The 27705-nt window shown below is 35.8% G+C and overlaps 1 protein-coding gene across 2 annotated transcripts; it reads right to left on the bottom strand.

Annotated features, from left to right (window-relative positions):
* Nucleotides 1-609: 609 nt before the first annotated feature.
* On the bottom strand, nucleotides 610-27337 carry LOC127868295 (major facilitator superfamily domain-containing protein 1-like). 2 transcript variants are annotated; one of them, XM_052409934.1, is made up of 14 exons: nucleotides 27236-27337; nucleotides 25472-26043; nucleotides 24068-24273; nucleotides 21782-21849; nucleotides 16772-16880; nucleotides 16165-16261; nucleotides 15225-15344; nucleotides 14795-14921; nucleotides 13653-13709; nucleotides 9617-9773; nucleotides 7945-8042; nucleotides 4542-4654; nucleotides 3595-3642; nucleotides 610-2126 (listed from the first exon to the last, which is right to left on the bottom strand). In XM_052409934.1, exons 2-14 carry the CDS (start codon nucleotides 25764-25766, stop codon nucleotides 2077-2079), a joined length of 1545 nt encoding a protein of 514 aa, XP_052265894.1. In that variant the 5' UTR covers nucleotides 25767-26043; nucleotides 27236-27337; the 3' UTR covers nucleotides 610-2076. The 2 variants fall into 2 exon arrangements, with proteins under 2 accessions (XP_052265894.1, XP_052265893.1); XM_052409933.1 differs by having other exon boundaries at nucleotides 27103-27331.
* Between the last annotated feature and the right edge of the window lie 368 nt (nucleotides 27338-27705).

The following is a 27705-nucleotide window of genomic DNA, read 5'->3' as shown; positions in this document are numbered from 1 at the left end:
AACATAATACCTAGATAGTAAATCCATAAACGACTTAGATTGGTTGGCTATTAAAGGTCGATGTTTCGTTTGCTACCCACGTTTTCATACAACAATTTTATACAATTCACATGTCAATAACACTAAAATAAATATCATTAATGAAATAGCAATCCTTTAACAAAGCAATGAACACAAAATTACAAAAGGTTAACACATAAGAAAATAAAAAATAATAATACATCAACTATATACTATGTTAATAAAAATAAAAGAAATCACAGTTTGAGCTATATAAAATATCTAAACAAGAATAATACTGATGTGCCAATTTCAGAAATACTTCATTCAGGTACAGAAGTAAAAATTGAATATTTCATCAGTTACAATAATGGAACACAATATTAAAATACATAGCGTGGCAAACCAGTCATACTGGCAAACAGTTTTAAAATAAAAGTACGAGTTATAACATTTCAATTGTTTTTATGTCCCCACCACTATAGTGGGGGACATATTGTTTTGCCCTGTCTATTGGTTGGTTGGACATTGTTTGTTTGTTTGCTCCAACTTTAACATTTTTGCCATAACTTTTGCAAAATTGAAGATAGCAACTTCATATTTTGCATGCATGTGTCTCATTGAGCTGCATTTTTTGAGTGGTGAAAGGTCAAGGTCATCCTTCAAGGTCAAATATATAACTTCAAGCGGCGCAGTAGGGAACATAGTGTTTCTGACAAACACATATCTTGTTTTAAATATATCTTTAAAACTAGTTTCTTAACTATAACAAAGTGTTGCATCTTGGATAAAGCAGTCTGGTTCTTTGACATTGGAGAGATATAAACCACCTTGCAGTATATGTCAATCTAATATAATGTTGTTGTTTTTTGCAAGGTCAATTTATGTTTTAAATTCTGGTTGACCGTTTTAATTGAAAAACATGGTTAAAGTAACATCGAGCGTACGTTCAACGTCTCATGCTATGTACATGTATGTTTATTTTATGCCAAATAATGTTAAACCATTTTGAAAAATATACATGTTTTACATGTATACCTTTCGAAAAAAGAGAGAACATGATATGTGTTTGTCAGAAACACTTTGTCCCCTTCTGCGCCGCTTTGAAGCTATATATATGGCCTTTGACCTTAAAGGATGACCATGACCTTGACCTTTCACCACATAAAATGTGCAGCTCCATGAGATACACATGCATGCCAAATATGAAGTTGCTTTCTTCAATATTGCAAAAGTTATGTCAAAATGTTTAAGTTGGAGCAAACAAACGAACACACAAACCAATCAACCAACCAACAGACCAACCAACAGACAGGGCAAAAACAATATGTCCCGCACTATAGTGGTGGGGCCATACAAATATTCACAAATATCTTAAATATAGAGCCGTTTAATTCTTAAAACGCAAAGTAAAAATGAGCATATATCTTCAAACAATCACAGATGTAAGTGAGCTTAAACAGGTCATGTACATGTTGAGCTAAAATAGGTCATGTAAATATATTTTATGAGTATATTAAAACAATAATCTGAGCAGTAAATATACAAAAGCAATATATGAACTTAACAAACAAAAATCTGCTCCGGCTAACACATAAACACACGGATAAAAATATAATCTCTCTTGGTCATATAAAATGTCGTTGCCAATCTAACATCCGATAAATATTAAGGAACAAGAGAAACTCCTTTATGTCTGATATGCATCTTCAACAAAACTGCTTTTAAATGCTTTAATCACGTTCAAGGGTTATTGACATTCAGTCACCGTGGAAGGCAATTTCTGGATTTTGTTTTGCGACTTCTCTCTCTTACGATAAGTTTCAATGTCTTCTCTGCCTTTGTCGAAGGTAGGTACTTTACTTTGTTTAACGACTTCGCTCGTCCACGGTAAGGTTTAATGTCCTTCAAGGTATTGTGGAAGTTAAGTACTTAATTAAGTTTTGATCTTACGGCAAACGTCAATGTCCTACATTCCGTTGAGAGGGTAAGTGCTTGAATTAATTATTGGACTTCGCTCTCGAACAATAAAAGCTAATGTCCTCACTTCCTTGTTGGAAGGCATGTACCGGTACTTTACTTTGTTTTGTGACTTCGTTCTTTTGCGGTAAGGTTTAAAGTTTTCCCTGAAACACAATTAGATGCAGGTAAAATACCTTTGACAATTCTTAATCATTAAATGGCCTTCCTCGCTAAAATAACTGATGTGTATGATGTTTCTAGACGTCCATGAATTTTTATTTAGTAAAGATGTACACGTATATTAAAGATATGGGTCATGTTTTGTGAAAATTGAGTTAAATGCGCATAAAGTTTCGTCCCAGATTAGCACAGGCTAATCAGGGACGACATTTTCCACTTTTATGGTATTGTTTTGTTAAAAGAAAATCCAGCTTAATAAACATCCAGTTTAGACGAAAACAATTGTACCTGACTAGCCTGTGCGGACTGCACAGGCGAATCTAAGACGATATTTTACGCACATACATTAAACCCTTTTCACAGAGCACGGCTCATATATACTTAAAAGAGGACGTGTCTATAATGGAAATGATGTCCCTTTATTTAACCTTAACCTTTGTCTCAAAACTCCACTTTGGTTAAAAAACAATCCGTTTTATTGTCCAATTTGACTTTTGATGATTTATCTCGAACTTAAAATTTTCAAAATGAAAACAAACAGTTTTAATGGTATTCGAGTTAAAACCAAAGTTACTACTACTATATTATGTTTATACATTTTTGGGTCAAAAAAAGCATACGGTAAATATGAACATTATATAATGAAAACACCCTTTTAGCCACCCCACAATCATGTGGGTTCAAAAACTAGCAATATTTCAATAAAAGTAGAAACAAGACTATTGCCAAGCAATGTATGTCCCCTAACGGCTCCACCATTGTCTGAATTGTTTTATTTTTGTATGTATTTATGTATTGCCATACCAACCAGAATATTTAATGTCGGAAGAAAATTCAATGACGTGCATAATGTCCATATTGCCATCTATCCATTTTTCAAGTTTCATGAAAAATATGAAGAACTTTTAAAGTTATCGCAGGATCCAGAAAAGTGTGCAGGATCCACCATTTTCAGCAGTATTTGTAGTCTATTTGTTGCCATAGCAACTAGAATTCTTCAAGTAGGAACAAAATGAAATGACGTGCATAATCTCCATATTGCCATCTGTCCATGTTTAACGTTTCATTAAAAAATATGAAGAACTTTTAAAGTTATTGCAGGTTCCAGAAAAATGTGACAGACTGACAGACAGACGGACACACAGAGCGCAAACCACGAGTCCCCTCCGGTGAAACCGGTAGGGAACAAAAAGCTTCACTTATTAAATATCATTTGAGCCGCGTCATGTCATATGGCATAGTGCCATCTGAGGCAATGGAGCCGTCTAATCAGGAGCTATCCTCAGCTTCAAAGTCGTGCCAGATTTCTTTGTCTTATAAGTGGACAGGGTAGTACGTGCCCAGAATGCGCCGATACGCATGTTTGGCTGTAGCTACTCAGGCCGCACATTGCATGAAACTCTTTTTCGCATAATGCGGATCAATTGTAAGAATGATAGAGTTCCAACTTACCTGAAGAAGCGTCTCTCAAATACAGCAATAAGGTGAATACTATCGAGCCTTAAACAAAATATAATAACAACAAATAATATTTGTATGATGTTGTTGTTTAAGGTGTTGTTTATATTTCACCATAGACCAAAGCATGTTTATTTTTTAGCGATTTCACCACAGATTTCCGTACTTTAGAAAAAAACAATTTACATGTATTTACTAGCTTAAGTATAACTTCTGCAATATTTTAACAAATTCGTAAAATAATCGAAACAAATGTGTTTTTGCTGGTATTCGAACCCCGGACCACTAGCAGCAAATACTAACTTGCTACCACTACACAACTCAGAATTAAAAACTTGAAATGAACTTAAAGCCAAATGGCGGTAAAACATGGTTTCGCTAAATAATAGATGACAAGCTTAATGTTTAGTGAGTATAAATCCAATTATAAATAAACAAAAAGATATATTTAACTTTTGTATTGGTCTGTAGTGTCATTTAACTTGTTTGAATTAAATGCTTTTGAATATACTAGTATTACAATTTATAGGATGATTGTCATTTTTCAAATATGAGAACACGTCCCTTTAAAGTAGGCTAAACCATTTGAATGTGTACAAAAGTCTTTGGTTGAGACAATAAATAATAATAATAATGATGATGATGATGATGATGATGATGATGATAATAATAATAAAAATAATAACAATAATAATAATAATAATAATAATGATGATATTATTATTATTATTATTATTATTATTATTATTATTATTATCATCAACACATCAAACAAATTTTTATAAGCCTGACGTATAAAAGGCATCTATACTGACTAGTTTGTTGCCGTTTGAGGAAGCTTTAAAAGCGAAGCGTAATGCGTCTGTTGATGCGGAAAAAAAACAACTAATAATGTTAAAAGCATAACGTGAATTTGACTTCAATATTGTGGAGATACTAACAAGAGGTGCACATTATGAAGAAAACCTCCAGCACAAAATATCCCAGGTTATCTACTATGTAGCCTGTAATATAGGCGTTCACGGCCTGGCAAGCTGAGCTTATTGTAAACAAACTGAAATAGAAAAGCAAACATGTATTACAATTGTGTGTATTGAGTATATTACTGCATTAACCCCGCATGTCAGAGTGTCTGAGGGTATTGGAAATGCACTGTCAAAGACAAACAAGCTTCCTATCTACGAGAAGGCATATGGATACCTCGTAGTATAGTCTTGATAAGCAATATGCAAAATGCAGCCCATGCTAAAGGCAATAACGTTTAAATTATGAAAGAAGGATTTCAGGTTTGTATGCACTGTCCTTATTATCTTATATATCAACTTCATATGTAGTTCGATCTTGGTACACACAAATTGCAATGCAATCCCCCCCCCCCCCGACGACCAAACACATTGAGTGGAAAACCGTTTATCTATTTTACTTACAGTGACCTTGACCTTGATCCAACTGCTCAAAAATGGACTCCCGAGTTGGATCTGTATTTACGTTACAGACCAACACAATTTCAGATCCACAACCACATAAAATGCAAGCAGCTGGGAGGAAAACTTTCTTTGATTAAAACAAACAAACATTGATCTTGACAATACTGGTCACAAATTGAATCCCCAGGTGGATATACAAAATAGTTTCAAAAACTGGTTTTCGCACAATGCAAGCTTCCTTCTTTCGAAGTTCAATCTTTATACCTGATATAATATTCAAGATATGTCCCAGTCAAAATTTCAACATGAACATTAAACGGCGAAATAACTGCAAAGTTATGAAAGGGAAATAACTCCGAAGTTATGAAAGGGAAATAAATATGAATCATATGATTCGCATGTAGTGCAATTAACCTTGTTGAGATTTACCAATTATGTTTTTCCTAATCTGCTGTGAAACTAAGTAGAAAAACTAATAAAGGGCACAGTCCTAGAGCTTTGTAAGCGTAAACAGTGCTATGCTTATGTAACAGTGACATTGGCAATATACGACACAAACCAATTACAATTTTAAAATGTTTCTCCATGCAAGCTTGCTATATCCAAAGTTTTATTTTCAATCGGTTAATGCACTCTGAAATATAGAGGGGAAACCTGTTAAACATCTCCCTCCATACCTACATCAAATTAAAAGGAATATCAACTTCGCTGAAACACGGTTAAAAACAAACAAAGGGCAATAGCTCCAAAATTATCGAAGTAAGATTTATGGATTTTGTGATTTTCACATCCTCTCAATAAGATATTACTACATTTTAAATTTCAAATAAATACATCTTAAAATGTTCGAGGTAAGCTCCATACAACATTTAAATATAAAAATATACAAAGGGCAATAACTCAAAAAATATATACACAAGAGTATAAATACTAGCATACTGCACATACCTTATATTATAACATCTACCAATAATTTTAGTTTAAATATGATGCCCCTTTACTTTACCAGATATGCTCGGCCAAAATGTAGTATTAAATAAACAAGGGGCAATAGCAACAGCATATTTCGTTTTATCATACCACCGCATTGATATCTGCCTGATATAACGTTGCCAGATATACTTTTTTATATTATTGTCAACAGGAAGTTCTTACATCAGTCAATGTTTGAAGTTATGTGGGATTTGCAATTAAGTCAACAATTTCTATCAACATGAATCAGGTTCAACAAATCAAATATTTTGATACCAAGAACGTACATATTTTATTCTACTAGTTTAAAGTCATAAATCACAAAAACGTTTATTTTTTACAAATCACCACAGCACTACAGATGTTAAATGACGTCATCAATTGACAATAAATCTTAAATATCGATATAGTTGTTGCACTTGCAAGTGTTGCACAGAAAGTCAAGAAAAATGATAACTGTACGCTTATCCACAACTATTTAAACAAACGATTTAATACGCTTTTGTCAGTATTGACACCATCATCAAAATGTCAATTTCAATACACATCTCCAAAATGGCGTCTCCAAACTATTCGGTGAAGCGTGTTCTTAGATTAAACTTGTCGCTGCAGTCCATTCCTGATCTCCAATGCAAGACGTTTAAAATTAAAGCGGGTGTACACTTCCCATTCGTAGTGCAAACAACTTTGTTCCTCTATACGATGTTTAAAATAAACAATTATTCCTGTCGTCTTTTCGAACGCCGTTCCTACAGGTTACAATATACTAAATACTTTTGGTGTTCAATACTATACCCTCTAAAAACAAAATCTTCATTTATTTGAAGACTCAATTCTCTGTACGTGCACTTGTGATGACTTTATTTTTGAATATTTCGGTGTTCATGTGGTAGGTAAAACATTGTTGTATACTACAAATTCACTGTTTTGCTTTTAGGTAGGAGACTACATGAGACTTTGACAGTTGGCTGGAAAAAAATCATCAACTGGAGAGATGCCGGTAAAAAGATGGCCATAAAACAGTGCCCGCTGATTCGCAATGAGTTTTTTCTTACATACTGGATGACCTATCTTTTTTATTGTTTAAATCATTGCGGCTTGGAATGCTCTTTAAGAAAAGGTATGGTTATGGGGTTGTCTACGCGCAAAAGTTTGACTTTATTTTTTGTTAAAGTTATTGCTTTTACATTGAATTTGTGTAGGAAATCTTTTGGTATATTGTGACCTACATAAACATGTATGTCAACGTGTAAAAGCCGGATCAGCAAAATCAGCGGGGATCCGTAAATTTTAAATATAAAAATGGATTGGTTTGAAGATTTTAGGAAAAGGTGCTATGATAAACAGAAAAACGGGTTACTGTCTCATCGTTTGGTAATATAACACGCTCCGCGCGAATAATATAAAGGCTCGGCAAGCCTCGCCGTTATATTATCCTAAGCCTCATCTGATATATACGGAATATTGCGCTAGTTTATTGTTCTAAGAGTTTGTATCACTCGAGTGGCTTGTGTGATGACGTATCCGCGAGGCGGAGCCTCGAGCGGCGTGATGCGAAATAGCACAAGCCACGAGAGTGATAAAACTGTAATGTCACAGAAATGACGTCACCCGATGTGCTTTGTAATATAAAATATTTCTATTTTCGGTGCGTGTAATGTGACGTCATTAAATGGGTCGAAGTAGTCCGGCTAGTATGGTAATACGGAATTGGAAACAGCAATTAGCATAATACGGGATTTTTTATTTCAACGATTGATACAACCTGTATTTTGTTAAAAGCATTAAATAGGTATATAATAAATTACAAACTGATTGGACAGTAACCTATTATTCTCTATATATTAGTCTATATAACTAAGGACTTGCTAAGACTCGTCCGGAGCTACTCTGGAATAAAGCATATTAAACTTATTCCGGTATAACCGTGCTCCCGACTACTTACATGCCAAATGCAGTTCCAAGATGATTGGGCGCGATAACATACGTCACAAGTGGCCAACAAGTGGTAACAACCAGTGAATAACCGAGTCCTAATAAAATCTGCAACAAAAAAGGATTACCAGTAATATGGTATAACAGGAGAGTCCTGAAGCATAATATGATGAGAATATTGTTGGATATATACATCAACATAATATGCTATCTAAATTTTCAAAACGTGTATCCCTTTATTTTCTGATAACACATTTGCCTGTTGACCTTGTTTTTAACGCAATAGACTCAAATTCGTGTTCGGCCAAGTTATTGTTAAGATAAACATAATGACCAAAGTTAATCAAGATTGCACCATTATTATGGCATCTAGAGTTGTAACAAAGTTTTCCAATAGTATTATCTGATGACCTTCTTTTTAGACACATCTATCCCAGATTCGGACTCAGCCAAGACAATGGCAAGACAAACATACCGACCAATTTTAATCAAGATTGCGCCATAAATGTTGCCTCTCGTGTAGTAACCTAACATGCACACCTTGCATTGAATTGCTTTGGGATATGATACATGTAGGTCGATATCTGTTTAACTTTAATAGAAACAAGAGCTGTCTCAATAAGAATGACATATGCCCCCGAAAAACGCTTTGATAGAAGTTATGGCCATTTTTTGAAACCCAAAGATGGACCCTAAGTTCAAGGTCAAGGTCACAGGGGTCAAAATTTGTGTGCATTTGGAAAGGCCTTGTCCAATACACATGCATAGTAAATATGAAGGTTACATCTGAAGCGACATAGAAGTTATGAGCATTTTTCGAAACCTAAACGAAAAGTGTGACGGACAGACGCAGGACGGACGGACAGTGCGATCTCTATATGCCCTTTTTCAGGGGCATAAAATTATACCCGCTCAATAACTTTAGTGCGAATGGATTTATTGCGTAAAACTATTGTGTCTAGGTAGTTTACATGCTGACCTTTTATCGGAAATGCATAATTATTGAAAATAAATTCATAAAACATGATCTTGTGGCATTGTAATAAGTATTACTTGTTATGACAATTTCTAATTGTTGAATACGAATGTGTTTAAAACAGATGTGTTAATGGGCAGGACTTTGACCAAAGCTTAAAGGTCCTTTTTACATTTTGGTAAATTGACAAATGTTTTAGATTCGCAAATTTTCGTTGTAGTTTTGATATTTTTGAGGAAACAGTAAAACTGAACATTAACCAAGCTCTAAAATATATATTATATGCATCTTTTGACGATTTTAAAACTTGAACATTATAAAGCGTTGCAACGCAAAAATATTGAATAGTTTGGAGAATTCTGTTGTTGTCGTTATATTTTGAGACAATACGAGGATTGCTTATATAAAGTATTAAATACATTACTCATTGTATTAGCGTCGATGGCTGAGCGTTAAGACTTTCACTCCAGGGGTTAGTGGTTCAAGCCCAATGTAGGGGTCTTTTTTTCTTTCTTTAATTTCATTCTTGTTTTTCACTGGAGCTTTTTAGATCCAATGTTTACATTTAATTTCCTTTTATTCAAATCATAGTATTGTGGTTTATGTGTACTGTATTAAATTGAATAATAATTGCTGACGGTGACAAAAATTTATTTTATGATGCTATTGTTTTTTTCAAGTTTCCTTATTCCTATATTTTACTTACCGTGCATGCATATGGTTCTACAAAGGTAAATGTCATTAAAAGATGACTGGCCAAAGAGAGACAAAGTCCGGTCAACATCCAGATAAGATTCCGGCCCACTCTGTCTACCGCGGCTCCGACTAGCGGCATAGTCACTGCTCCAACTACGTACACCATGCTGAAATCGAAACAAAAAGCCCGGTATTTAAGTTTTCCGTGTTAATAAAGTAAACGCTTATCTGACGTGTTTGCCAGCTTGGTCTTTACACAATTTATTAGTATAAAAGGCATTGTTAGACAATAGAGGTTTAACTGACATAAAATATTTAAGAGCAAAACTGAGTACAAAATCAAAAAAACACATGCACACACAATTAGTAATTCCTTACATCTTATCTATCCGCGATTCAAATAAATTCATAACCCTGGAAAGGTAGACGGATCCGTCTATGTCGCAGTCCAAGGCAAAAGAGGTACTTTTCACATGTAATTTATTGAGACCTAAATCTTGATCTACTGCCTTCAACTACTAGTTCATCGTAACAAAATTGCTATGACGTTGGAAAAGCAGCAGAAACACTTGACGTTTAAAATATTAACCTTTCCTTGTCGATGGAGCACAATCGCACTAGTTTTGCGTTAACAGCAAACGCAAAATGTTTGCAGGGATATGCAAATCAACACTTATAGTGTCATTGGCTGTACCAAGTCTTGTTCTATACCTTGTCAAGACACTTAGATGCAGAACAAGCCATGCATTACAATATAAGTGTACCATAATTCATTCTATACCGTCAAGTGATTCCATGTACACTCGACGCGATGCAGTTAGCACAATGCAAATGATCACCAAAAACGGATCCCTGCACTAGATACCCCTGCATCAAGGCTTGAAGCCTATGCAATAAACTACCTGCACTAAACCCCTTGCAATATACAAAACTCAAATCTATCTCCTGCACTAAAATCCAATGCACTCGACATCCTTCACTAATCATATGCAACTGAACCCTAAACTGGACCCCTTTGTAAGCATCCCTGCACTACACCACTGCAATAAAACTCCATGCATTCGAACTCCTAAGCTAGACCACACTGCTATTAACTGCCTAAAAAAACGTATAGCAATAAGCCTCCAGCACTAGACCCCCTGCACTAGACCTTCTTCACTAGACCCCTGAACTTGACCCCCTGCTCTAGACCTCATTCACTACACCTCCTTCACTAGACCCCTGCACTTGACCCCCTGCTCTAGACCTCATTCATAAAACCTCCTTCACTAGACCCCTGCACTTGACCCCCTGCCCTAGACCTCATTCACTAGACCCCCTTCACTAGACCCCTGCACTTGACCCCGTGCTCTAGACTTCATGCACTAGACCCCTTCGCTAACCCCCTTCACTAGACACCGTGCACTAGACCCCTTCACTAGACACCGTGCACTAGACCCCTTGCACTAGACCTCCTGCACTAGACCCCCTGCACTAGACTCCTACACTAGACCTCCTGCATTAGACCTCCTGCTCAAGACCCCTTGAATTAGACACCCTGCATTTGACCCCCTGCACTAAACCCCCTTCACTAGACCCCCTTCACTAGACATCCTGCACTAGACCCCCATGCACTAGACCACCATGCACTAGACCCCCTGCACTAGACCCCCTGAGCTAGACCCCCTTCACTAGACCCCCTGCAGTAGAACCCCTTCACTAGTCCTCTTGCACTAGACCCCCATGCACTAGACCCACTGCATTAGAGCCCCTGCACTTGAACCCCTGCACTTGACCCCCTTTTCATAGTTCTCCTGCACTAGACCCCCTTGCACTAGACCCACATGCACTAGACCCCATGCACTAGACCCCCTTCACTAGACCCCCTGCACTAGACCCCCTGAGCTAGACCCCCTGAGCTAGACACCCTGCACTAGACACCCTTCACTAGACCCCCATGCACTAGACCCCCTTCACTAGACCCCTATGCACTAGACCCCCTGCTCTAGACCCCTGCACTAGACCCCCTGCTCTAGACCCCTCATGCACTAGAACCCTGCACTAGACCCCCTTCACTAGACCTCATGCACTAGACACCCTGCACTAGACCCCCATGCACTAGACACTCTGCACTAGACCCCCTGCACTAGACCTCATGCACTAGACACCCTGCACTAGACCCCCTGCACTAGACCTCATGCATTAGACCCCCTGCACTAGACCCCCTGCACTAGACCCCCATGCACTAGACACCCTGCATTAGACCCCCTGCACTAGACCTCATGTACTAGACACCCTGCACTTGACCCCCATGCACTAGACACCCTGCACTAGACCCCCTGCACTAGACTCCCTGCACTATACATTCTGCCCTACCCTGCAAATCTGTAAAGTTACAAGTGTAATACATTAGCTCAAGTGCATTTACAAATGGCAATTCAAGGAATCATACGAATAAATACATAAATATAATTACAGATTACACACTGTGACTCCTATGACTCAAAGTATTGTTGTATATTAGTGTATTGTATTATTTAATCAAGTGTATAAAAGTGTACTATTCAGGTATCATTAACATGTTATCATAATACGGGTTTTTAAGCTAATATTGATTACCTTTGAACTTTACAAAGGCATAGATTAAATGATTTCATGTATTCGGTACATTTGTTATGTGAAAACTATCATCTGCTGTTTCGTGATTGTTTCTATCGAGGTTGTATTAATAGAAAATGAACGTGACGTTCATTCAATAATGCAACCAGTTTCATGCATGGCAACATGATTACTGTTGATATATGCTTACAGTATACATTAATGGGTACACAGTTATGAATCGAGCCACTGTCACTGACAGTTAAACCTGAAAATATATGTGACCAATATACTATTTTAAATCATTGTGGAAAACTAACTAGGTCTTATAATACGCGAATTCATCATTACAATTTAAATACTTAATTTTACTTTAAATCAATAAGTGTAAAGGTAAACAGTGAAAGGCTTATGTTAATATATTATTTTAATAAAATATATCTAATACTTTTCATGTAATGTGTCCTTAACTTAAAACACAGCCAATGGGTATCTTAAATCCATGAATACAATTAATAAGTTCAGAGGTATCAAGTTGCATTTTATTGTTCTAGAAGGCGTTTAGCATTTTTTATCATAACACAGTGCATATGATGCGTGCAAAAATTTGTGTCGTGTTCTGAGAAAACTAGGCATAATGCATGTGCGTAAAGTATCGTCCTAGATTAGCCTGTGCAGTCCGCACAGGCTAATAAGGGACAACGCTTTCCGCATAAACTTGATTTTCGGTAAGGAGGGACTTCCTTGAAACTAAAAATACCATAAAATCGGAAAGTGTCGTCCCTAATTAGCCTGTGCGGACTTCACAGGCTAATCTGGGACGACACTTTACGCACATGCGTTAAGCCCAGTTTTCTCAGAACGCGGCTCATTTTAACACAGGTGGTACTAGTCGTTTTTCGGAACACAGTGAAACTTGTTTGGCAACTAATTCACATGATTTACAAACAACAATGAGCCTCACCCATCGGTAGTGTATTGTCATTCAAACGAAGAGTGATATTATTAATAGTGATAAAATACTATTTTTGTATATGCAAATATTCATTATTCACAAAAATATATAGAAATAAAACCTTGTGTGTACGAAGTGATAATTTGAGTTTCGAATAAGGATATAGTGTTACCATGCGCATTAAAAATTTAATATGTTCATAATATATAATCGAATAATTAGGTAACCCATGCTGCTATTAAATTAAGAGTTAAGTTGAAAATAACGCTTTGACAAATCCACATGCTGTACCCTTCGTGTTCGTATTTCGATGTCATATACTACTGGTTTAACTTGTTACAATATATGTTCTATATACGGCTTCAAAAGTATAAATATAAGAAAAAATGCATGTTGTGTCGCCCAAAGTGACTTCTAATACACGCAAGGGTAGAGTACTCGTTAATCTTAATAGGACTATGCTGTTTGTTTTGCCGAAATAGAAATACAACATTGTAAATAATATTATTCATACCTATTGATTGCGTTTGCTGAATCTAAGGATCTGTCGTATTTCTTCACAAAGTACAGCCTGAAAACATAGCATCGAAGATATCAATCTCGTCACGATTTAATATACAATTCATAAAAACGTAAAAAAACGTAAATGATTCATGCCCGTTAAGAACTTCTACTTTGTACTACCTACAGTCAATTGCTGACTATTACGGAAAGGCCTATTATAGGCAGATATGGACACTGTCGAGTCCGTTTCCTGGGAAGAACCAGTACTTGGTGTCTATGGCGGAGATGAGAACGCTCCCCGAGTAGGGAGCGAACCCACGAACTCACGATCGCTAGGCGGACACCTCATCCCTTTACACCACCGCGACCTTACGTATCCTAAAGTATCGTCCCAGATAAGGCTTTAGAGTCCACGCAGGCAAACGGGACTGTATTTTCCGCTTTAACTTGATTTTCGTTTAGAAAAAATTACTTTAAACGAAAAATAATATTAAAGTGGTAAGTATCGTCCCAGATAAGCATTTGCTGAAAGTATCTTCCAAGATACTTCACGCACACACAAACAACCTGGTTTTCTTAGAAGGCTGCTCAAATTACAGGACATGTTAGCTCCAACGGATCTATTAAGTTCAAATCCTTGGACGAACAAATAATAAAACGACAGTGTAGTGTATGAACCTCAATTTGTAAAGCATGGTATACAACACTTCAACGTGATGATGGACATTTTGTGTATCTTTTGCCAAAAATCATTTTTCTTAAGTATCAATCACGATCATTTTCAGCTTAAAATGTTCATGAAACGGCCTAGATAATATAAATATGACTTTGAAAAATTCACAATTCTGCTTTCAAAAATGCCATGCAGCTTGTAAAGTTAAGGCAAAGAAGAGAATCAAGTGTGAGTTATTCTGCAAAAAATATTGGAAGAGTCTTATGTTTTGAAAATAGTTCTAAATAAGTCCGGAAAATTTTTCGCACTTATGATTGAGTTCCTATGCATCTATTCTCCTTGCCCAAGTTTATTTGCCTACGAACTATGACATAAATATTATATATTTAAAAGCCATAACTGAAACTGCCAGCTTAATATTTTTTGAATGTCAACAATACTGGGAAGACTTTTTTGACAAAATGATCTAAACTCCTTACTCTCCCTGTGCAAGGAAAGGAAACAACTGCATGTAGTAGAGAGAAACGCTGATACCAATGAGCCAGAACGAGGCTGGAAAGCGCCTCACGTCTGAACACGTGGTCATTGATTGGTGCTCCTCCGTCTCTGAAACACGAAATCAATAAACAACCATTCAAATCACTGAATGAATGTTGCAGCTTTCATGTTGACTGCATTTTGCAAAAAATAATATATAACAGACATTGACCCTCCGCATCCAATATGGTGCTCCTCCGTCTCTAAAACACGAAATCAATAAACCATAGGTCATATCATTAAGTTTAAATACTGAAGCATTGGAGTTCAATGGATAACATGATTTACATTTACCTGAAAAGAAAAATGCATAAATAGACAGAATAAATGTTTAAGTATGATCGAAATACATTAAACCATTCGTGCATATACCTTCTTCGTTGTCATTGTCAACGTTGTAGTTATTCTTGTTGAACCCTAGTTTGTCAGCGCGTTTGTCCATGATCGCCACTATCACAGAACATAATGTGGACAACACTGCAATACAACTGCCTGAAACATTGCCATATCAAAATACAGTGACCAACAAAATGTAAAATATATAGTACAAGATAACATTTATTCCATTTCAAGGCATTGTTTCAATGAGTATCTTCATATATAATCATTATGTTTCTTGTGTGAGAGAAACCTGTTTACTTATATTTGTTTCATAATTGTATAGTCCGAATATATTGAACACAAATTGTATATATTGATTCTAAAACAAACATAAACGAATTGTTTTATTTATTTTCTTGAAAGCCGTTGATACATTTCTGAAAAGAAGATAATCGAATGATAAAGAAATCTTTCTGTGGATAATGTTTCTGCAATTTCATGTGACTAATGCTTCAAACCAAATGACAAATACTTCACGCATCAAACACGGCATATTTGTGAAAAGAGAATGCCTTACCATACACACGGTATATGGCATGTAAAAGGACCTTTTCATGTTATGGTAAATTGAGAAAAATTAAACAAGAATTGTCTCAAATTCGCAAAATTTCGTTACATTAATGATATTTGCGAGGAAACAGTAATACTAAACTTTTACCATGTTCTTTAATATCAATCATATGCATCTTTTTACGATTTAAAACCCTCAAAATTATAAAGCGTTGCAGCGCGAAACAATTGAATAATCTGTACAGTTATATTGTTATCGTCATATTTTGTGACACTACGATGATTGAAGATATTAGTATAAAATACACCACTCCCTGTATCGGCACAGACGGCCGAATGGTTTTACTGCTAGTCTTTTACTCCAAGGGTCAGTTGTTTAAGCCCAGCTAAACATTTTGAAACTGCAGAAGAACGTACTCACCTGCTAACAAGGTAAATCCTAGAGCTTTCCATGGCACATTGCACTTCAACAGTTGTTGATATATGGGGTCCATCATATTGAGTGTCATGACGCTACTCTGAAACATCAACGCCATTAAACATTGATTGTCCGAATTGACCCATTCAATCAAAGTAATTGCGGAACGACGAAGAATGATACCGCACAAAATTGACAAATGTATTCATGATTTATCCCATCATCTGACGCTCATTTTCAAAATTTCGCTTTATTTCAGAATTGTTGGAATAAACAAAATAATTAATGACGTCGTGATGTTATTTACAGGATGTAATTAGATGTTAACCATTGTTATTTGTTGGTTGCAAATTTTTTCATTTCCATTTAATTATTTTTTTTTCATTATAACGACTTTTTTCTCAATAAATCGACTTGATGAATAGAATAAGATGTCTAACAAAGATAAGTTAATTTATTTTCTTTGCACAACAAATTATCAAATCGCTAAGGGTGGTGGTTAAGGTTAGCTACACAGTGCTTATTGAGCGTGTTTATATTAAGCACTTATATTTAATTATCAAAATATGTATTCAAAATTGATGACATCGTCAAGTTAATAAAATCTTACGGCTCTTGCAAAGCTAATTTTCAGACCCAGCACCATGTTCAATTCTTTGTTGTGGAACCACTTCACGACCAAGTTGTCACTAGCGATCATTAAAGCACCTGATACGAGTCTGGAAAATTGTAAAACAAGTCCATTAGATATTTGTTGGTGGGACGTATAACAAAAAAATAACCTGTACAGAGAGCATGTGCATAAATTAGAAAATACACAGTGGCAATTAAACTAAATAGCGAAAAATGAACGTCTCCATTAAAACGACTTGGAAATTGTTATTAACTTACTAAGATACTAATGGTATTACAAACAAGCAAGCCTGTAATGCCCAGTGTCGCTCACCTGAGATACAAAGGCATATACAATTGGGACAAATTCTGTGACCAAGTTTCATGAGGATCGGACAATAAATGTGGCCTCTATAGTGTTAACAAGGTTTTACTATAGCTATATATATAAATATATATAGCCATATAAGAAAAAATGCCCCACCCCTCGTGGCATTGTTTTTCAACAAACCAGAACGAATTCCGAACTTAGCCAACATGTCATTAATACGTATGTTTTTGACAAAATTTAATGAAGATCGGACCATAAATTTGGCCTCGAGGGTGTTAACAAGGTTTTACTATAGCAATATGAGGGAAAATGCCTAGCCCAATGGCGACCATGTTTTTCAACCAAACGAAACCATTTTCAAACTCTTCCTTGATATTATTGGGGCAAATCTTCTGACCAAGTGTCATAAAGATCGGACAATAAATGCGGTCTCTAGAGTGTTAACAGGGTTTTACTATGGCCATATAAGGAAAAATGCCCCGCCGCCCCCCCCCCCTGGTTGCCATGCTTTTCAAACAACTAGAACCATTTTCTACTGGTCCAAGATATCATTGTCTATATTTTTTATTAATTCACAAGCAAATATAGTGATAGGTTGGCTAATTTGTACCATGTCACGATAAGTTGATAGACTTTATAAATATTTCCCCCAAATTCAGTTTTCGTTTAATTTCAAAGATCAATGCACATGTAATTTAATTTTAACATTCCTTAAATAAACAACTCTGTAATCTAATTATAAATTGAGCATAAAGTAAAATTATCATAATCAATTTAAATTACATAAAAGTAAAATAGGTGTCTGTACAGTATGCATTCATTGAAGAAATTGTTTCAAATATAACACTTAAAATTATTTTAAATTTCTGAATTTCTGTATTTGCGAACATATGTGTCTTCATCAGAAGCAGGGCTTTTTACCCTTGTATAACAGAGGCCGAAATTTGGCTACTTCCCAATTGACAATTAGGTCATTTTTTCCAAAATGATAGAGGAATTTCCCAAATTGTAAGAAAAAAATATTTGTTTTACTTACACATATTGGAAATCTCCAAAGTTGAAAGCAATGAGCTCTTATATGATTAAGAATTCACCACAATTTGTCATGTAATACTTCTGAACAATGAAAAAGACCCTGTTACAAAAACTTTAAACAAGAGCACCGCCTTGCGGGTGCAGACCGCTCATCTATTTTCTTTTTAAAGGTGAAGGGACTCTCATTTTCAATCACAAAGGAGGGAGGGGTGGAGTGAAGAGGGGTGTATAGTGTGGGGTTGTGGACATTTATTACATTATCTTCCAAAAAAGCGAAAAAAAAAATCGGGGGCGGGGGGGGTGGGGGGGAAGGGCGATGGGGGGGGGGGATTTTTTTGGGTGCGATGGTTGGACGGTATTTCAAACATAACCGTTTAAAAAAATTGTGGGGGGGGGGGGGTTATAGTGTGAGGGTGTAGTGGTAATTTGTGAGATGATCTGAAAAACAAAAACAAAAAAAAAATTAAAAAAAAATTTTGGGGGGGTGGGGGGGTGGGGGGGTATAAGGTGAGGGTGTGGTGGTTATTTGTGAGATGATCTTAAAAAAAAAAATAGGGGGGGGAGGTGGGGGGGGAGGTGGGGAGGAGGGGGGGAGGGGGGGAGGGCACGGGGGACGGTTTGGGTGGAGTCTATTGTGGTATGTCAGGTAAGAGTAGTTTTGTCAAAGTATCAATCAAATCTAATCATAAATAAAGAAGTTATGGCAATTTTAGCAAAATTTAATAATTTGACCTTGAGAGTCAAGGTCATTCAAAGGTCAAGGTAAAATTCAACTTGCCAGGTACAGTAACCTCATGATAGCATGAAAGTATTTGAAGTTTGAAAGCAATAGCCTTGATACTTAAGAAGTAAAGTGGATCGAAACACAAAATTGAACCATATATTCAAAGTTACTATGTCAAAAAAGGGTCATAATTCCGTAACAATGACAACCAGAGTTATGCAACTTGTCCTTTTACTGTACCCTTATGATAGTTTTTGAGTGTTCCAAGTATGAAAGCAATATCTATGATACTTTAGGGGTAAAGTGGACCAAAACATAAATCTTAACCAAATTTTCAATTTTCAAAGTATAAAGGGCCCATAATTCCGTCCAAATGCCAGTCAGAGTTACATAACTTTGCCTGCACGGTCCCCTTATGATAGTTAATAAGTGTTGCAAGTATGAAAGCAATAGCTTTGATACTGTAGGAATAAAGTGGACCTAAACACAAAACTTAATCAAATTTTCAATTTTCTAAGTATAAAAAGGGCACATAATTCTGTCAAAATGCCAGTCAGAGTTACATTACTTTGCCTGCACAGTCCCCTTATGAAAGTTAGTAAGTGTTGCAAGTATGAAAGCAATAGCTTTGATACTGTTGGAATAAAGTGGACCTAAACACAAAACTTAATCAAATTTTCAATTTTCTAAGTATAAAAAGGGCACATAATTCTGTCAAAATGCCAGTCAGAGTTACATTACTTTGCCTGCACAGTCCCCTTATGAAAGTAAGTAAGTGTTGCAAGTATGAAAGCAATAGCTTTGATGCTTAAGGAATAAAATGGACCTAAACACAAAACTTAACCAAAATTTCAATTTTCTAAGTATAAAAAGGGCACATAATTCTGTCAAAATGCATGCCAGAGTTATCTAACTTTGCCTGCCCAGTCCCCTCATGATAGTAAGTAAGTGTAACAAGTTTGAATGCAATAGCATTGATACTCACTGAGAAAAGTGGACCTAAACGCAAAACTTAACCAAAATTTTCAATTTTCTAAGTATAAAAGGGCACATAATTCTGTCAAAATGCACGCCAGAGTTATCTAACTTTGCCTGCCCAGTCCCCTCATGATAGTAAGTAAGTGTACCAAGTTTGAATGCAATAGCATTGATACTTTCTGAGAAAAGTGGACCTAAACGCAAAACTTAACCGGACGCCAACGCCGACGCCGACGCCGACGCCAAGGTGATGACAATAGCTCTTTTTTTTTTTTCAAAAAATAGATGAGCTAAAAATCACAGTCTTCCCAAAATGAGCAGTTATCGCGCATGAAATTCCCAATTTGAAAGGCTAGGGCCTCTTCCCAATTTCCTGATGAAAAGCCCTGAGAAGGCAAAGTCAGAGGTGAGTCTGACTAGCAGATGCCATCCATTGTCTCGAACAAAATTTAATCTTTTATAACAAAACGCATTAGACTACATTTGTTTGTTTTCCGTTGTGTCTTTAATAATCTTATTAATAACAGGTATTTAAGTAAAATTAAATCGATAAAGAACGGCGACAGAAAACTAGATTTTCCTTTAATACTAGACTGACTACCAACATCTTTAAAATTGTATTCATCAATACTAGTAACGAATAAGTAAGATAATTTGAGCGTCACTAATAAGGAATAATCAAAGGGTGTTGCCAAAACGTAGAAGTCTAAGAATAAAAAGTAAAATGAAGGTGTTGCGAATAAGTAAGATCCTATGAGTATAACGAATAATTTAGATCTCACGTGTATCACGAATAAATAAGATCCATAACATGTTACAAATAAGTAAGATGCTAAGGTTGTTTAGATAAAGTAAGATCCTTAGGGTGTAACGAATAAATAGGAATACATTGGTGTAACGAATAAAAAGGAATAACTAGGCTCAGTGTGTTACAAATAGTTATGATCTGAGGTGTTTTACGATTAAGTAGGACTCAATAAGTATAAAGAATACTAAGGTTGTTACGAAAAGTAGGACCCTATGAGTGTTACAAATAAGTAGGATCCGTGTGGTGTTACTTATAATGAGGATCTTTTAGGCACATGTATAACTGTACTTGTTGACACTTAGCAAGGGCTTTAGTGTTTTGATAATTAAGTTGTACATGTGAACATATTATATTATGTAACAAAGGCAGGGATTCAAAATATACTCGGATTCTGCATTCTGACGCAAGTAACTTGAAATTGATCAGTTTTTATTCAGCAGAATGTATTCTTTGACCAAATAAAATCCTGTTCAACATCAGTCACACTCGTCACAATTGCCTTGGTAATGGCCAAGTTATGCTACTAGTTGGTATCAGCAATATATATTTTAAATGTTAAATTATTCTAAATTATTAAGATGATAATGCTTTAATCTCTGGAAACACCTTGTTGCTTTACTAGCGATTGGAAACTAGCGAGAAACTTGCGCGCACGATGCAAAGGAACGTATGATGCTAAAGGCTATGTTATACAGAGGATCTCACCAAATCTTCTATGTGAAACCAATTGCTTTCTACTTACAAAAGGATCAAATATGGCTTATGTTATCACTATTAGTTTATTTAAATGAGTGTTATGTTACAAACCAGACAGCCAGAGACATATTATGAGATATAAGAAATATTATGATTTAATAATTCCATAAAAATTTCCCTACGACGGTAGTGTATAGCAATAAATTAAATCAAACAACACATTAAGAAAACAAAATACCTAATTATTTATTTAACAATAAATAATTTTCGAGATTGATTTTAGCAGAGAAACGATTAACACAATTGAATTTCGTGTCTCGTAATTATCATAATTATATTTTCCATCACGACAACACGTACAAATAAAGAAAAGTACGTATTATAAGCCCTTGCTCCATTCATTTGCGATGCAATGTTCTGCAACCTTAGTACTCACCCGAGGAATATGCGAGCGCCAAACATCGTCCAATAGTTGTGGATCAGAGCCCCTAAGGCAAATATCGTCTGAAATGTAAAGGCAGGAATATGTGAAAATTTTAAAGTTTATACACAGGTATTGGGCGCGTGGCCAATTCACTGAAACACTATCAATATGTCATAAAACGAGATTGTCATCACTTAAAAAAAATCGGATACATCTATTATATATGAACAGAAAATATGTGTTGTCAAACTTATGAAAAATGTTGTTTTATGACATATTGATAGTGTGTCAGTGAATTTGCCACGCGCCCAACACATGTGGCTAAGAATACACCTTTTTCACATTACAAATATTCTGTGGGAGTTGGCTCTCTAGATGAAACGAATCGAGAACGAGGCTGACCACGAAGAAGCATGGATTTCCAAAAGAGACATTAATGCGTTTAGTAGATGAAATGTTAAGTCAAATAACAACATTTTGTTTTACGTGAGACATTTCTAAGTTTTATTGATATTTGTATTGTGTATATTAAACCGTGTTTAAAAATCTTTGGCTGTGGTTAAAATAATCATGGGAATCAACACCCCCGGAAACCCGATCTAATGTGAAAAAATCAACTTGCTTGGAAAAGTTTCCGATAAATTTGGCTGAATTTCGGTAGGGTAAGTAAATCCAGTTCTATAATTGTTTAAAGGTATTTTTTAATTAAATTATCATTTGGTATATGCAAAGGAGGTATTATCATGTATGTTAGAAAAAATCCTGGTTATTATTATTCAGGATTTATTGAAATATGGCTTTCTTAAAAAAAAATCGAACTTTTCACATCAGATCGGGTTACAGGGGTTGATCAAGGCCATTTTGTAAGTAAATGCCTATTGTGTTAAACAAGTGTATTCTTGAAATATCGAACGAAAATCGTCTTCTTTAGCCATTATTATATTAATTATCGCATTGTTATAGAAAACGTATCTTGAAACAACATGTTACATTTATGTAATTGTGTTTTGTAACTTGTAAACTAAAGCGATGATAACTTATGTAAATAAACATTTTGATGTGTTCCTATTAAATTGAAAAAGGATGTTTACCTGAATGTTTACTTCTTAACAATGTTCTTCTTGCATAAGAAACACACATTAAAATTTAAGAGAACAAATCGTGAGCATACACAAAGGGTCAAAAGACAAAAACATCAACTAGCAAGCATATGGTAACAATTATCTCCGCTACCTAAGCATATTGCAAGGCTTGAAATAACTCAATATTTATATACAAACAAGATTACTCGCAAGTAATAAATAAATAAATAATAACACATTAGATAAAAAATTATTCCTACCCCCACACTACCACCCTGAACAAAAACGTTAAAAGCCATTCCATGTGTTGAAGCGTCCTTGCAAACTCACCAGAGGTCAATCTTACAATATGAGTCGTTATCTAAGAATTCTGGGCTAAATGCATGTGCGTAAAGTGTCGTCCCAGATAAGTCTGTGCAGTTCGCGCAGGCTAATCAGGGACGACACTTTTCGCTTTTATGACATGTTTTGTTCCGCTTTTATGACATGTTTCATTTAAATGAAGTCTCTTCTTAGCAAAATCCAATTAAGGCGGAAAGTGTCGTCCCTGATTAGCCTGTGCGGACTGCACAGGCTAATCTGGGACAACACTTTATGCACATGCATTATGCCCAGTTTTATCAGAACGCGACTCATATTATAACAATCCCGATACAAACGCACGTACAATTCATAGACGTCTATTCTCGTCAAGAGAAATAATGTGTCTGAAATAATATTTGATTTACTATCAAATATATTTAATGACCCTAATCATACTTTTTAATGTACATGTTAAAGTTATCCTTACTTTTCTTATTTAGATTTGAGTGTTTATTTATAGATAACATACGTAAGGTCGCTTTGTATTTAAAGACACCAAAAACAACTATCTGACTACACATCGCGTTCCTCGTTTTGGATTCATCGATAAATAGTTGCGTCGATATTATAGCTTAAATTGTAAACAATGCCTATTTAAGGTTAGCTTAAACTTAATCCAATTCATATAAGGATCCATTATGGAGCGCCAAATTTTTACGGCAATTTACTAGCATTTTCTTTCATTTTTTAATTATGTGTAGTAGAAGTAGTAACAGTTGAAGTCGCAATAGCAGAAAATTTTGTCAATTTCGTTCCAAAAGTGCATTTTCTGCAATCGAACAAATAAAATGGGCACTGAATCAAAGTATATCAAGTCAAAATGCATTTAAATGATTCTAAAAAATGCACACACATGCGCCACTGTGATCAATCCGGCGGAGGTCATCAGACTGATGGGGTTGCCGATCCGGTCCACCATAAAGCCTCCCGCGAGACTTGAGATGATCTCCGCCCACTGGACGGTGGAGTAAAATCCCATGTACTGCGTCTCGGAGATGTCAATGTCCTTAACCACGTGCTTCTGAAGAGCAGCCGGACTTTCATTGGTGACAAATTCACCTGGAATTAAAAAAAAAGAATATAAATGAGCCATGCTCTGTGAAAAGGGGGTTTAATGCATGTGCGTAGAGTGTCATCCACGATTAGTCCGCACAGGCTAATCAGGGACGACACTTTCCGCTTTGGTGATGTTTTTCATTTCAAGAAAGTCTCTTCTTAGCAAAAGTCAAGTGTATACGGAAAGTGTCATCCCTGATTAGCCGGTGCGGACTGCATTTTGACTGCGGACTGCGGACTGCTTCGCAATATAATAATGGACCGGAACGAATTAATACTTTATTTGTTTGCAATGTAGGTCGACTCACATACCACAAATCAGCTCAATACATAAAAGCGTTGCGTAAAAAAACTCCGGAAAACGGTTTATATAATAGAGAACGTTTCTAAGTCCATGACCCATGACTCCGCAAAAAATCAATGGACCGGAACGAATTTTACACATCATCTGGAGGTCATGTAGGTAGACTCACATACCAAATATCAGATCGATATCTGAAAGCGTAGCGTAAAAAACCTACGGCAAGCGGAATGCCGGACGGAGAGACAAACGGGCGGACTGACAGACGAACAGACAGTACGACTGCTATATGCCACCTTACCGGGAGCATAAAAAGGCATTTACTCTAGTTGTATCAGTTGCCCAACAACAAAACAAGCTAAGATTTGATGATAATAAACAAATGTGTAAGTTTGGATAGATTTTGGTAAAATATTAATAAGTTTCAATCGCGCAAAACCGTCCAAAAGTGTGGTTAAATACGTACGACGCCGGAATGGTTGCCTAAAACCAAAGTCTAAACGAGCACTTCGTCCTTAGCTTACAATACAAAATGATATGAATTGGAGTGTTATATACGGAACGGAGTATTACTCAAAATATATACTAATTACAAATAAGTGTTAGAATATTAATTGTTTAGATCGATTTCATTGAAAGCATGATGCTTATAAAAAAGGCTCTCCAGTCCGTGTCCTGGGTAGAACCACTACTTGGTCTCTTAAATGGGTATCTTTAGAACGCTCCTTCGGCGGGGATCGAACTCACGAACTCCAGGTCGTTAGGCAGACAACATGACAACGAGTTAACATTGCAATGTTAATATACGCATGTTCTTACACTTAGTTAACGTTGAAAACATGTCTAAAATGATTTATGCAAAGAAGAACACATACGTACAAGAATGGGCTAGATACTTACATAGACCAGCAATACACAAGAACACAAGTAGACCATATCTGTAAAGCCGTGTATTTGGTGAACACCTTAAAGCGTCTGTATTCTCCACGATTTCTTCATCATCAGGACTTTCTTCTATCGCATTAATCGATGGTTCCAATCGGGAAACGGCAACCTGAGAATCACAAGCCCTTACTCCGGATAAGCCTGAATATATACCGCCGTATGTCAAGTGAGGTTTGTAACCAACGTCAGCCTCTTTGTCGGCACCGCACAATAACGGACTTGATTCGTTTGATGTCCCATTTTTTGCCATTTAATTGTGTCTATTTCTGTTAGTTATTACTGTGGAAGGCACGTACCTAAATCATTTCTCACTTAGTGGTATTTACTTGAAAGCGCATTGACATCATATGGTGATACTGTTGCCCTTAAATATGGTTTCGATATGAAGGTTTTCCGTTCACTTGCTGTATCTTTTATTTCTCTGTGAATCTTCCAGCTAAATAACATACGTGCTCATCAAGCGAGCGATATCTTCGTGTGGTCTTTCTTTGGAATCAACTTCTAGCCGTTGTGCTTCTTATATGAACCTTAAAGTATAAGTATGTTAAAGGTCTTTATCAAACATCATTTTTACTATCCTATCATACACTTTATCCTATAGATTTGACGATAATATATATTCATTTAAAATATAGGCGGGGAAAACATTGTGAGTAATAGGTCAGGTGATGTTGGTGTGTTGATTTTGATCAAAGACATCAGCCCTGCAAGTACCAAGGCTTTGAAATTGAGTCACGTTCTGAGAAAACTGGTCATAATGCATGTGCGTAAAGTGTCGTCCAAGATTAGCCTGTGCAGTCCGCACAGGCTAATCAGGGACGACACTTTACGTCTCAACTTGATTTTCGGTAAGGAGGGACCTCCTTGAAACTAAAAATACCATAAAAGCGGAAAGTGTCGTCCCTAATTAGCCTGTACAGGCTAATCTGGGATGACCCTTTATGCACATGCATTAAGCCCAGTTTTCTTAGAACACGACTAAATTGTTGATCCTATACGAAACCTTTCAATTTATGTTAACATCGAACGGATGGACGAAGGAACGGACAAACGAACGGACGGACAGACTGACGGACAAATCGCTCCATGTCGTGCGGCATCAGTTGATGATTTTACCATAGATAAACCATTCATTGTTCTATAATATTGTACTTTGATTTACTATGCCTGCTTTTTAAAGATTTGATATCCCGATTCAAACAAACATGTGATTTTTTTGTATGTTTTATACATACATCAAGTAAAACATATCTCTGTACACAGACATAATTTTATTTCCTAGGAACATTTTGTACGTGTTAATTTACAGTGTATTTAAAACCAAAACAGATTTTAGTTCCAAATCACTATATTTGAAAAAAAGTCTGACGCAAAACATAACATTGTGTAGCTATCAATTATACACGGATCATGGATGGTCCATTTAAAGACAACAGAATCGATCAAAAGACAGACTATTTTTATCGTTTGAAAATATAATGAACTCATTTGAATACCCTGAGCTTTACATTTTAATCAGTAACAAAAATACGCGTATATTTAATTTAATTGAAAATACAACATAACTTGATTCGGGTTTTATTTACCTTCAGATATATATTCAATAAAATTATCCGAATTATTATTAAACTTCTATTTCAAATCAGGAACAATGTTAACTTCATTCCGTTTAAATTATTCCTGTGCTATATGTACTCGTTACTTATCACTGATGCATACAATTCAGACAACTGTATCGTCTTCAAACAAAATATTCCATGACGTAGAAAATATGGAATTACTTAATTATGTCATGTTTGTTTGTTGTTTGTTTTGCAATGGAATATTTCTACCTAAGGGAGGAAACTTGGCACTCAAGAATCGGCTCATACTAAGTTGTCTTTTTAGTGTATATTGTGGTTTTGAAAACTGAATATTTTCACGGTCGTTGAATGCGTTATTTATATCCAGTCAAGCTTAAGTGATTTCTTGATTACGTACTTTAATATGTATTGTGTAGAGAATACAAAATGCAATTAATGATATGCAAGTAGTGGTTTTCAGTACAGACGTATTTTCTATCTACCTTAATTTCTCTAAGTTTTCGGACACTTAAATTATTTCTTCTTGTTCGAAAATTAAGATAAACAAAAATATTTAAAAAAATAAAGTAAGAGTAACCATGGAAATATACTTAGTTTGTGAACGTT

Source organism: Dreissena polymorpha, chromosome 2, assembly GCF_020536995.1.
Source record: "Dreissena polymorpha isolate Duluth1 chromosome 2, UMN_Dpol_1.0, whole genome shotgun sequence".
Lineage (NCBI taxonomy): Eukaryota > Metazoa > Mollusca > Bivalvia > Myida > Dreissenidae > Dreissena > Dreissena polymorpha.
The sequence above is the reverse complement of the archived record's forward strand: the minus strand, read 5'-3'. Positions and strand labels throughout refer to the sequence as shown.